At 42.3% G+C, this 13,284-nt stretch overlaps 1 protein-coding gene across 1 annotated transcript; it reads right to left on the reverse strand.

Moving 5' to 3' along the window:
* Positions 1-5,837: 5,837 nt before the first annotated feature.
* LOC143808545 (C-C motif chemokine 20-like) lies at positions 5,838-10,704 on the reverse strand. Its single transcript, XM_077291318.1, has 4 exons — positions 10,607-10,704; positions 10,290-10,395; positions 8,438-8,512; positions 5,838-7,069 (listed from the first exon to the last, which is right to left on the reverse strand). Exons 1-4 carry the CDS (start codon positions 10,671-10,673, stop codon positions 7,009-7,011), a joined length of 309 nt encoding a protein of 102 aa, XP_077147433.1. The 5' UTR covers positions 10,674-10,704; the 3' UTR covers positions 5,838-7,008.
* Positions 10,705-13,284: the final 2,580 nt, after the last annotated feature.

Below are 13,284 nucleotides of genomic sequence, written 5' to 3' on the forward strand. Positions count from 1 at the left end.
CACATAATCCGGCCCCCCACCCCATCACCACACATAATCCCGCCCCCCACCCCATCACCACACATAATCCCACCCCATCACCGCACATAATCCCACCCCCCACCCCAAAACCACACATAATCCCACCCCCCACCCCATCACCACACATAATCCCGCCCCCCAACCCATTACCACACATAATCCCCCACCACCACATCACCACACATAATCCCACCCCCCGACCACATCACCACACATAATCCCGCCCCCTTACCTCATCACCACACATAATCCCACCCCACCACCCCATTACCACACATAATCCCCCCCACCACATCACCACACATAATCCCGCCCCCATCCACACCACACATAATCCTGCCCCCCCACCACATTGCCACACATAATCCCGCCCCCCACCACATCACCACACATAATCCCGCCCCCCACCCCATCACCACACATAATCCCACCCCCCACCCCAAAACCACACATAATCCCACCCCCCACCCCATCACCACACATAATCCCGCCCCCCAACCCATTACCACACATAATCCCCCACCACCACATCACCACACATAATCCCACCCCCCGACCACATCACCACACATAATCCCGCCCCCTTACCTCATCACCACACATAATCCCACCCCACCACCCCATTACCACACATAATCCCCCCCACCACATCACCACACATAATCCCGCCCCCATCCACACCACACATAATCCTGCCCCCCCACCACATTGCCACACATAATCCCGCCCCCACCACATCACCACACATAATCCCGCCCCCCACCCCATCACCACACATAATCCCGCCCCCCCACCCCATCACCACACATAATCCCGCCCCCCCACCCCATCACCACACATAATCCCGCCCGCCCACCACACATAATCCCGTCCCCCCACCACATCACCACACATAATCCCGCCCCCAACACATCACCACACATAATCCCACCCCCCAACACATCACCACACATCATCTCGCCCCCAACACATCACCACACATAATCCCACCCCCCACCCCATCACCACACATAATCCCGCCCCCCACCCTATCACCACACATAATCCCGCCCCCCACCACCTCACCACACATAATCCCACCCCCTTACCTCATCACCACATATAATCCCGCTCCACCACCCCATTACCACACATAATCCCCCACCACCACATCACCACACATAATCCCGCCCCCCGACCACACCACACATAATCCCGCCCCCACCACATTGCCACACACAATCCCGCCCCCCACCACATTATCACAGATAATCCCACCCCCCAGTACATCACCACACATAATCCCGCCCCCACGACATCACCACACATAATCCCGCCCCCCACCACGTCACCACACATAATTCCGCCTCCCACCACATTACCACAGATAATCCCCCCCACCACCACATTAGATAGCAATGAGCCTGTCGAGCGTTAGCTGGCTGGAAACAGCTAGTATATATATATATCAGTGACACACTGATATAAGTAGAGCTAAACAACGGCAGGGTTGCAGGTCCATACTAATCCCCTCCTTTAGTTAATTTTTGGTTTGTCACTCCTTGGCCTGGTACCTAAGAAGGGGTCTAATAGTTTTAGATTAATTAATAATTTATCTTATCCACTAAATTCGTCTTTGAAATATTCTGTTGTCAAATCAAAAGCTCAGTTTCATATATGTCACGTGATAGAGCTTTGGAATAGTTGCAGAAGTTTGGTCAAAATACCTTGGTAGCAAAAGCTGATATTAAAGAGGTTATCCCCTACAATGTGTAGAGGGCAGACCAATTTAAACCTTGGAAATAATGCTTTGTTCAAATACCTTGAGTTTCCAAATATGCCTGTGAGCGGCGTTATCGCTGTCTGCTCATCCCATCACGTGACCCCTTGCTGCAGCTGCCTCTGATGTCTGGTGATGTGATGTCAACTTCTGGAATTAGAAGCTGACCAGACATCACTGAGGTGGAACCCAGTCTCCCTGACTGACTGGGCTGTGGGTGGAGTTTCACCACACGTCACAGCCCATCATCACAACCGCTCTCTCCTGCACTGCTTTCATTAGCAGAGCACTGCAAACCCCCATGATGCTGGGCTGTGATGTACAGTGAAACTCCACCCACAGCCCAGTCACTCAGGGAGCCTGAGTCCTGCCTCTGTAATGCCAGGTCAGCTTCCAATTCCGGAAGTTGATGTGACATCACCGGACATCAGAAGCAGCTACAGCCAGAGGTCATGTGATGGGATGTGCGTTCGGTGATAGCACCTCTTACAGACATATTTGGAAACACAAGGTATTGTCATGAGTGTGTCAGGTGTGACAGTCATTCTGGATCTGGCTGTAGAAGGTAACTGCACCTGGCTCTACAGGCACATTCTGGATCTTGCATCTCTGCTGTGGAGTGATATCCTTCTCCCTCTATGACATAGAGGTGATCTCCACTGTCTGCTGCTCATTAACACACCCTTGCTGGAGGCTTAAATACCTTTAGTCCCTTCAGCAAGGCACAGGTGATAGCTCTATTTACCTCTGTCTTTTGGATGTGCTGTCTAGTTTCTTCTTGGAGCCTCTTGGAGCATTGCTGGCATGATGTCTCTTGTGTCATCTTAAGTTAAGTGTATTCCCTCGTTTGTCTTTCTGCTTTGTCTTTAGTCGTAGTGTGGGATGACTAGTTCTCACGTCATCCCCTCACTATCCAGGCCTTATTGCTAGGGGCAGTCAGGGATTAAGTTCCTGCTCAGCGATAGGTACAGAACCTATTTAGGGACTTAAGGACAGACAGGCTGTTGTCAGATCTGCCTAGGGGTCTCCACTTCCTCCTTTCCTAGTGTTTGGGTTCTCCCTCACCCAGCATGACAGGTATTTGAACAAAGCCTTTTTTCCAAGGTTTAAACCGATCTGCTCACTACATATTGTAGTGGACAACCTCTTTAAGTCAGTGTTGTGTCCGTTGACAGTTTCCCCTATTGTTTTTAATTGATTAGGTTTTCAATTTGATAATTTGATGGTTATTTTTATTTTGATAAAGCTTTACCCATGGGATTTACTCTGTCCTGTTTTTATTTTGAAACGTTTTCTTTTTTTCTAGAACGTGTAGTGGAGCGCCCGATAGGACCATGGGGTACTCGGTAACGGGTCCTTAAAGGGGTGGTCACAGTGACAGTGACCCAGTCCGTGGCCCTGGGCATCCAGTTAAAGGGGATGTGAGTGAAAGTGGAAATAAAGTCTTTAACAGATAATTCATGATGCCACCTGTGGTGTTCAGCCTGGATGGCTGCTGGGGCTGATGGCAATGCAGCTTGGATGGTTCTCCACCCCACAGGTGGAGCAGGTCCCCAGGTCTACCTGATACAGTTGGTAAGGGATGGTAAATGATGGGGTGCAGGACTGAGGGCACAGGTAATGATTGAGGAACACAACGGTAGCAGTTTCCTTTACCTTTCACTGATGAAATACAGGTACAGTCCAGGGTACAGGTGATAATGGGGTCCAGGCAGCCTGGAAGCAACTTGAGATCCACCTATCCAGATGGGTTCGGAGGCCTTCCTTCTGCGCTTTGTACTCTGACTCTTGATGCCTGAAGCTCTGCACAAGTCCTCTCAGTGTCTGTACTCCCAACCCGTATGGCTGACAGCCTGAGCCTATCATTGGCAGCCCCAGGCTCCTGACCTGCTGTGTTGCCTCTGGGTGTCAGTTGGGGATAGGAGACTTGGAATCTCCTGCCCTCCGGATTCGGTGGCTGGGTATGCAGTCCTCTCACCACCACTGACTCCGGTGTCCGGTCTCTAAGTGCCTTATCTTGGGGTGAGCCCAATCACAGCTCCCCACCCCAGGCTCCTCTCTCTTCTTGCCTCCACTCTCACTGTCCCTACATACAGACTAACTAACTCCGCCTCCAGACCAGAATTTATAGGGAAGCTCACCTGAAGCTGGGTTTAGAGCTCCCCCTTCTGGTCTACAGTCAGGAAGGTGTTGCATGTAATTGTTATCTGATTAGGGAATCCCTCTTTGCTTCCAGGCATGACATCACCCCCTGTTGTGAGGAAGGCAATGCCATTGTGGCAACCGGACTCCTGGGGTGCTCAATATGTAGTTTGTGCTAGTGTCAGTTCTGGTGGTAAAGTTTTGCACCATATGGACAATTTTTTATTTATCGGTTGTCATGATTCAAGTGATTGTATGGGCCTGCTAGAAACCTTAATTTCCTTTATGGAAAGATATGGAATACCATTAGCATCTGAAAAAACTGTTTTTTCCATGTACTTGTTTAGACTTTCTTGGCATCACAATGCATACCGTTTGGATGGAATTCAGGCTTCCAGCAAAAAATAATATCTGGATTGTAAATTTACATGATATAATGTTGTCATCTAGTAAGGTGCTGTTGCGAGATATACAAAGTTTACATTTGATGCTGGCTCGTGTTATTCCGGTACGCAGAGTTTTTGCTAGAAACCTGTATTCTTCTATGAAAGGCTTGTCTTCCTCCTTTTCTTATATTTATATTGGTATGTATATGAAAGAGGATTTAAAGATATGGCGTGAGTTTTTATGTCAGTGTAATGGCCACACTTTATTGCAATCTGAATTCGTAGATGCTGAATTGTTAGGTATTTTGACAGGTTCAATTAGTAGTTATGGTGTTTGTGTTTTTTGGAATAATCATTGGTGTTCATTTCCATGGTCTGATAAATGGGTTCAGTCTGGCTTCAATAAGAATGCAATTATTCTGGAGTTATTCCCAATTATGGTAGCTTTATCTTTATGGGGTCACTCTTTCAGTAATAGAAGGATTATTTTTCATAGTAGGCTTAATGGTTTTGTTTTCTCCATTAATTGTTTATCCTCTAAATGCAATAAGATGAGTAATTTGGCGAACGAGCAGAGCCTGGAGTGCCCCGCTTATCTGTGGGACTTAATAGGGAAGTAATTTTGCGGTATCTGAAACACTCATTTGCAGATACAACTTGGAATGAATAGTCATATGCCTGGAGAAGTTGGTGTCACTTCTGTAACTCTAATGGCCGGGATTTTTTATCGATAGAGTTAGCTATTGCTATGTCATTTTTTACTAGGTTTAAAGGTTTCTCTTTTAGTTATGTATCCAAAATGCTGCCAGATATTTAATTTTTCCAAAAATGGTTGGATGTTAGGATTTTGAGTTTCTTTCAGGTTAAACAAATATTGAAGGGTCTTAGGAGATCAAAATCAACTCAGGATATAGAAGGCCTACTACTAGTGATGAGAAAATGTGCTCCGATAAGGTTTTATCTGAACATGCTCGAGTGCTGATAGAGTATCTTTGGTGTGCTTGAATACTGTGTTCGAGTCGCCACAGCTGCCTGTCTCGTGGCTGTTTGACAGATGCAACACATGCTGGTTTTGCCTCTTTGTTAGGCAATCCTGCAATATTGCATCTGCACAAATCCTAAGGCCACTTTCACACATTGAGTATTTGGTGAGTTTTTTACCTCAGTATTTGTAAGATAAAACCAGTTATGGGTAAAAAATGCAGAAACGGTGACATGTTTCTATTATACTTTTCCACTCCTGATTTTGGCTTACAAATACTGAGGTAAAAAACTCACCAAATACTGAATGTGTGAACATGCCTCAGGATTTGTGCAGATGTGATATATACTCAGTGGATTTTCCAGACAGAATATTACATTACCAGCATTTCTACAATGAAATTCACTAAAAAATTGCACACTTTGGTGAGGACAATGCTGCTGCTGATTTTACTGCAGACTTATTGCTGTGAATAAGTCCTCCATGTGGAGGAACACTCAACAGATCTGAACTTAACTTAAATTGATTCAAGCAATAGAGAAAATTTGGATCCATTATTCATTTATTAGATTTGCTGCTACATTGACGTAAAACTTAAATAAAATGAGTCCAAAAATATATTAATTCATACAGATATAGCGTTCATTAAGGCAGTGTGCAGAGATCAGCCATTGACATTTATCCACTGTCAAAATACTTGTTATATGTAGAGAAAATTCGATAATTGATTCCTGCCTGCTATGTGACTTCCTATTCAATCTTTTACACAGGTTTTGGCAAGAAACGCCCATACATCTGGTGAAATAGGCAAATGTCACATGATGCCAGTTTGTAAAAGCTATAACGGCATGTGTATGCAGATCCATAGAAGTGTTTCGATACCCGAAATGACCGTCGTCTGCCTGCACCTTGCAAACTCAAAACATACAGGCAGGTTGTAACACATCATAACACAGGAACATTTTTACCTCAGATCGTGAGTGGCACCATATATCTTTTTCACACTGGTATTTTTATATTTTTCCACTAGATGGACCGTATAGCTGAGCATCAACATTTGTTTTTAGTTCATTGCCTTTTTCCATTGTAGCTCTACACTCTCCAGCCATTTTTAACGATAGCGCCAAGAATATTTCTTTGTTCTTAGTTACATTTCATACAGATGTCGCCTGGCTCCAATTTATATACAGGAGTCTATTGTCGCAAGACTAAAATATAAGCCACCGAGCTTCCATGTGAAGAAGGTACAGAAGACATTACATAAAGAGCAGAGGAGGAAGAGTGCAATCCAATAATTTACAGATCCAACTAGAAAAAAGCATCTGTTCACTGACTCCCTTGTGGTGGCATACACCAAATTTCAGTTTTTTTTCTAGGACTCTAGGATTAATGACGTTTTATTAGGATAGGACTTAAATATTTCATTAGTGGAACTCGATCTTCAGGATAACTTAAAAGGGATGAGCTTTGGTACCGAGCATTGCCCCCCTATATTGTAGCTACAGTCCTTATGTCTATAATGCTGATTGGGAAAGAGTATGCAATGTAATAGTATCTAAAACCGTAGCATCAGTGATAAACAAGATAAATAATTAATACATTACACATGTGTTAAGAAAGTGCTGAAATTATGCAATACCAAAAAGTAAATTAGCAGTCTGTGAAAATGACAGAATTGCATAGCTTATTTTGGAAAGACAAACATCTTTGTATAATGCTCAGATTCCAGACATTATGGTTACGTTCTTCAAGGACTGTTTATTGTTTGTTTCCTTTTTCCTGAAAAAAAAATTAGACATTTTACTAATATTCTACTAAAGATTCACTTTTAATACTATAAATATATGGCTGGTATGCCTAAAAATCAAAATATTTTTCATTGGATTTTTAGACTTTGTTTTTCCTCTGCACTTTGTTTTCTAGTTTCAGTTGAACAATAGATTGATATTGTATGAGCCCAAGAATCTGTGGTGTATAGACTTTTGTTATAACATTAATCCGACAATGCAGCTTGTAACATAATTCTAGATGTGTAATATTGGCTGCGCCTTTAAAAGAGGAAATTTACTGGATTTTATTTTATTTAAACCAAGTACCTCCTCCAATTGGCATTTCTCCTCTAATTCTGGAACAATTATTCTTTTCCTTCTGTGCCCCTCCGTCCAAAGTTATACCCCCTGGCAATAATGGTACCATTTTTTCTTCAGCAAACTGGGTGAGTGCTACAGAAGTTCCCCGTGAGCGTTTACTTTTTCTCCTCTGATGATGTTTCAATAAAATCATGTCTTCATCCCAGAGAAGATCTTTGTTATACACCCAATTGTTGAACGAAAAATTTGCACTGTTATTACCAGGGGATCATAACGTTGTTATGGGGAGACACAGATAAAAAAGAAATACTGTTCCAGAATCACATAGAAAAAAAAGGTTATCCAGCTCACTCATAAACTGAAGTCCTCCGAAAGTGCAGAGACATGAGAGCCTGTGTCGGCAGCAGGAAATGACGATAACTTGGTAGGGAAGATGTCCAGCATCAGATTCGGAGAGATAAGTGTTAAAAACAGCTATTTATTTAAAAAAAATGATCAAAAAATTAAAATATATATATACTTTTTGTCATGTTAGTGAAAAATGCACATCCCTGGGAATGCACCTGACTGACGCGTTTCGAACTACTTGTTCTTGATATGAATAGTTGTTTTTAGCACATACCTGTACGGATCTGTTGCTGGACATCTTCCCTACCAAGTTGTTCCAAAATCAGGGGATTAGAACCAATGTAAGTTAAAAAATCCAGTGAAAAGTCATCTTTATTAACTATAACAATATGGATTTACTAGGGAAAAGTGGATGATATACAATCACTGTATGGACATTTTATTCCCCTTTTACAAGGGGCAGTGCTCATAGGATAATTATGCAGAGCAATATATAGACTTTCGTGGGAGCAACGGGAATCAAATAAGGGCCAAACTATCTATCTACTTTTGAGGTAGTGACAGGTCCTCCTTAATGATGGGCTAACCCTTTGTAAACTGTATTGATAAATATAAACTGTGCAGAAAAAAACCTAACCAGTAAAAATGAAATTAAATGTACAGCAACTTTTAAATTTATGCAGAATACAGGAGAAAAATATCTACTTACTTCAGTTTTGCGATGATCTTAAGGACCCATTTGTCTTTGGGATTCGCGCAAACTCTAAATTTCTTGGTGATCAATCTGTAGGAGCATAGAAGTGACATTTCATCCTAATTGTAATCAACTAACAAAGGGGTCCACTATTATCTTCTCTTGAAGTTGGTAAGGGCTCAAATATTCACCATGCAAATTCAATAAAATATTGCAATTTACTAACACAACACTTGCCAGACTGCAATACACTACACAACCATTAGGTGGCCACACATAGCCTCATATGTCACAAGCATCTCCTGACAGAGTATCACAAAATCATGTTTTATTTTTATTTTTTAAAATAAAACAGGTTTGTGAGCCAAAGATCTCAGGATATGAGGCAAGAGAAAATGTAAGACACAGCATATATGTACAGCTCTGGAACAATAATAAGATGAAATTCAACGGTGGTTGCAGTAACATGACTACTCCGTATGTACATGTCTATGTTTCTACACAATAGAGATTATGTATTGCACCATTCATTTGTATAGGTTTGAGCTGCAATACCAAAGTTTAACCCCTTACATCCCATGACATACTATTATATCATGAAGCAAATATGGAATTGGCTCATAAGGAGTCTGCTCCAAATATAGCTTGCAACTGTGTGTAACAAAAGCTATAATAGATAGCTCCAATTGCTGCTCAGTACGGTAATCACTGAAATGCTGCTGTCAATCTCTGACAGTGGCAATTAGTAGTGCAATCTTGAGCGATTTTTTACTGCAATAGTGAAGTATTTTACTATGTAGCACCAGTATTCAAATGATTGTAGGTTCAAGTCCTCTTGTGGGACAAAAAAAAATTAAAGTGAAAAGTAATTTAAAAAAAATTTGAATCACTCCCATTTTTTCACATCCCCAAAAATATAGAAATCTGAAAAGTCTGATCTATCAAAATATAACATTATTGTCCCATAACATAAACACAGCAAAGAACATTTTTTTTTTTAAATATCAGAATTGCCATTTTTGGTCAAAGCACATCTCACAAAAATATACAATACAATTTGATGAAAGCGTTGTATGTGCCGCAAAACGGTACCAATAAAACTACTGCTGAAAAATACGTAAAACACATGGCAGGATGTTTAAAATTGAGAGTGGCTTCCAAACAGAAGTCGCCAGACCGTTTTTTTTTTAACTGTCTAATGCTGTTAACAGAAAAAAGGACATAACTTATGTACAGCAAGTCGTTTTTATATTGTTTTTAGTGATGAGCGAACATGCTCAGATAAGATCTTGCCTGCGTTTGCTGGGGTGTTAACCGAGCGTTTTTGGAGTGTTCGAGTTATATGTTCGAGTCCTCGCTGCTGCATGTCTCGAGGGTGTTAGACAGCCTGAACACATGCAGATATTGCCTAACAAACAGGCAATCCCTGCACCTGTAGCACCTGTAGCACCTGTCTAACAGCCGCGAGACATGCAGCAGCGGGGACTCAAACATATTATTCGAGCACTCCAAAAACCCTCGGTTAATACCCAAGCATGTGCAGATAAGATCTTATTTGAGCATGTTCGCTCATCACTAATTATTGTGCATTATGTTAATTTTTTGGCTGTTTTGAAGGGGGGGGGGAGTTTACCAGACAGGATCTTGGCAGAATCTACCTGAAGAAGAAGTCATGTGCACATACCCCCATACTCCTAATTTTGCTTCTGTAACGTTGTTGGACAGTTATGTTCTCTTAGTGTCCAGTTTCTGGAGTGAAGAGAACGCAAATTTTACATTTCAGCTCTAAATCCTGCAGAGATGTAAATGCAGCTCCGGTGTATAATAAAGACTGTATGGAAATTATGCAATTAAGAATGTCACTTACATGGCGGCATCAATGTCGCACACCTCAGAAGAGTTCTGTATCATGTATCCTTTGATAGCTTTCTGGGGTAATGGCTTCCTGGTGTATGTATAGCAACAATCAAATACTGAAGAGACAAAAGAAATGGAGTAAGTTGTGCATTGCTTCATTCATCTTGGTGTCTATGGGCTAAAACTGATATTACCGCTGATCCCCATGCAAAGCGGTTGAAGCTGACCTGCGATACCATTTCCATAATGTCTTGTCTTATAAAACAATACTGGATAAATTATGCAAGACTGATGTCGGTGTATATTTAATAAGTAAACCCCACTCACCAGATGCGCTGTACTGGAAACCCAGCAGCAGAATGAGCAGAATACTCAGGCAGCTGACACGAGACATGATAGATTTCAGTGGTTTCTGTATAGTGCGCAGAGCACAGGTGGTTATATACATTGCCTACAACCACATTCCACCCACAATTAACTCATAACCTGAAATTTCCCCATTTACTTTCCACTTTTTCGTCATAAATTTAAACTTTAATTTTAACAAAGTATTAAAGGTGACTAGGAAAGCACTACAGCCCACGTTCCGGAATCTGGAACAAGGTACTTTAACGTCATGGATCTTACAAATTACTGTGATATAATGGATCAAGGTGTGTTATAATTTGTATACTGCAATTATAATCATGTTAGTGCAAGATAACAAGGAAATAAAAATCACATGTTGCCAATGTAATTATAGTTGTTGTCTCCTTTCATATAGCTACTGTATATAGGTTGGCCTTTAAGTTACAATTTCTTATCTAATCAGTTCTATAACTCTTATCCAAGAGCACACCGGTCCCTAGTAAGAGAAAAACTGCAGAATTTAGTATTAGATATAAATGCAGATAAAGTATATACAGTAATATACATACGTGGTCAAAATTGTTAGTACCCCTCTTTTAATGACAGAAAAACCCACAATGGTCACAGAAATAACTTGAATCTGACAAAAGTAATAATAAATAAAAGTTCTATGTAAATGAACAAATGAAAGTCAGGCATTGCTTTTCAACCATGCTTCCACAGAATCTTTTAAAAAATAAAACTCATGAAATAGGCCTGGACAGAAATGATGGTACCTGTTATGGTCTGGTGATGTAGGAGTGACATGCGACAAGCTCTGAGCAGGTGGTAACTATACAGACCACAGATCCTGATCTTAACACAGACACTAGCAGTAGCCGTGGGATGTTCCTGTCACTCCCTGGACACCTCGTCACAGCCGGAGATCTAGCTACCCCTAAAGGTAGAAGCAGGAAAACTATCTTGCCTCAGAGAAAATCCCCAAAGGATAGGACAGCCCCCCACAAATAATGACTGTGAGAGGAGAAGGAAATGACATACGTAGTATGAAACAAGATTTAGCAAAGGAGGCCACTACTAGCTAGAAAGAATTAGTACAGGACAGAACACTGTGCGGTCAGTAATAAAAACTAGAAAAAGTCCACCGTAGAGAAATGTAAAAATCTCCACACCTGACTAAAGGTGTGAAGGGCAAACTCTGCTGCCCAGAGCTTCAGCTTAGCTGACTAGATACATACTGATAAGCTGGACAAATGAGCAAAACATAGAAAGTGCTAAACAACAAAGTCCACAACAAGTGAACTGCAAAAAGACAAGCAAGGACTTAGCTTTGCTGAAATGGTCAGAGTGACAGGGAAATCCTCAGAGAGCCATGACTCCAAGCTCAACAATTGACAACTGGCATTGAATTAGGGAAAAGGCCAGACTAATATAGCAGAGCCAGAAAGATGAGCAGTGAAAACAGCTGCTGATGCTAAATCCAAGAAGCAGCCATACCACTCAAAACCACAGGAGGGAGCCCAAGAGCAGAACTCACAAAAATGCTACTTATAACCACCGGAGGGAGCCCAAGAGCGGAATTCACAACAGTACCCCCCCCTTGAGGAGTGGTCACCGAACCCTCACTAGAGCCCCCAGGCCGATCAGGACGAGCCAAATGAAAAGCACGAACCAAATCGGCGGCATGGACATCGGAGGCAACCACCCAAGAATTATCCTCCTGGCCATAACCCTTCCACTTGACAAGATACTGAAGCCTCCGCCTCGAAAAACGAGAATCCAAAATTTTCTCAACCACATATTCCAACTCCCCCTCAACCAACACCGGGGCAGGTGGATCAACAGATGGAACAACGGGTACCACATATCTCCGCAACAAAGATCTATGGAAAACATTGTGGATGGCAAAAGAGGCTGGAAGGGCCAAACGAAAAGACAATGGATTGATAATCTCAGAAATCTTATAAGGACCAATAAACCGAGGCTTGAACTTAGGGGAAGAAACCTTCATAGGAACATGACGAGAGGATAACCAGACCAAATCCCCCACACGAAGCCGAGGACCAACACACCGACGGCGGTTAGCAAAACGCTGAGCCTTTTCCTCAGACAACGTCAAATTGTCTACCACATGAGTCCAAATCTGCTGCAACCTGTCCATCACAGAATCCACACCAAGACAATCAGAAGGCTCAACCTGCCCTGAAGAAAAACGAGGATGGAAACCAAAATTACAAAAGAAAGGCGAAACCAAAGTAGCCGAACTGGCCCGATTATTAAGGGCAAACTCGGCCAACGGCAAGAAAGCCACCCAATCATCCTGATCAGCAGACACAAAGCATCTCAAATAGGTTTCAAAGGTTTGGTTAGTTCGCTCAGTTTGGCCATTTGTCTGAGGATGGAACGCCGAAGAAAAAGACAAATTAATGCCCATCTTAGCACAAAAGGCCCGCCAAAACCTGGAAACAAACTGGGAACCTCTGTCAGACACAATATTCTCTGGAATGCCATGCAAACGAACCACATGCTGAAAAAATAATGGAACCAAATCAGAGGAGGAAGGCAATTTAGGCAAAGGTACCAAATGGACCATTTTAGAGAACCGGTCACAAACCACCCAGATAACAGACATCCTCTGGGACACAGGTAGATCCGAA

The sequence above is a fragment of the Ranitomeya variabilis genome, chromosome 2 (genome assembly GCF_051348905.1).
Source record: "Ranitomeya variabilis isolate aRanVar5 chromosome 2, aRanVar5.hap1, whole genome shotgun sequence".
NCBI classification, from domain to species: domain Eukaryota; kingdom Metazoa; phylum Chordata; class Amphibia; order Anura; family Dendrobatidae; genus Ranitomeya; species Ranitomeya variabilis.

What these genes read in the sequence shown, in the direction of transcription:
- LOC143808545 (XM_077291318.1), bottom strand. Translation starts at nt 10,673, where the DNA reads ATGTCTCGTGTCAGCTGCCTGAGTATTCTGCTCATTCTGCTGCTGGGT. An exon ending in TTTCCAGTACAGCGCATCTG is followed by an intron (nt 10,396 to 10,606) that starts GTGAGTGGGGTT and finishes TTGTCTCTTCAG; the next exon opens with TATTTGATTGTTGCTATACA. An exon ending in TGCGACATTGATGCCGCCAT is followed by an intron (nt 8,513 to 10,289) that starts GTAAGTGACATT and finishes ATGCTCCTACAG; the next exon opens with ATTGATCACCAAGAAATTTA.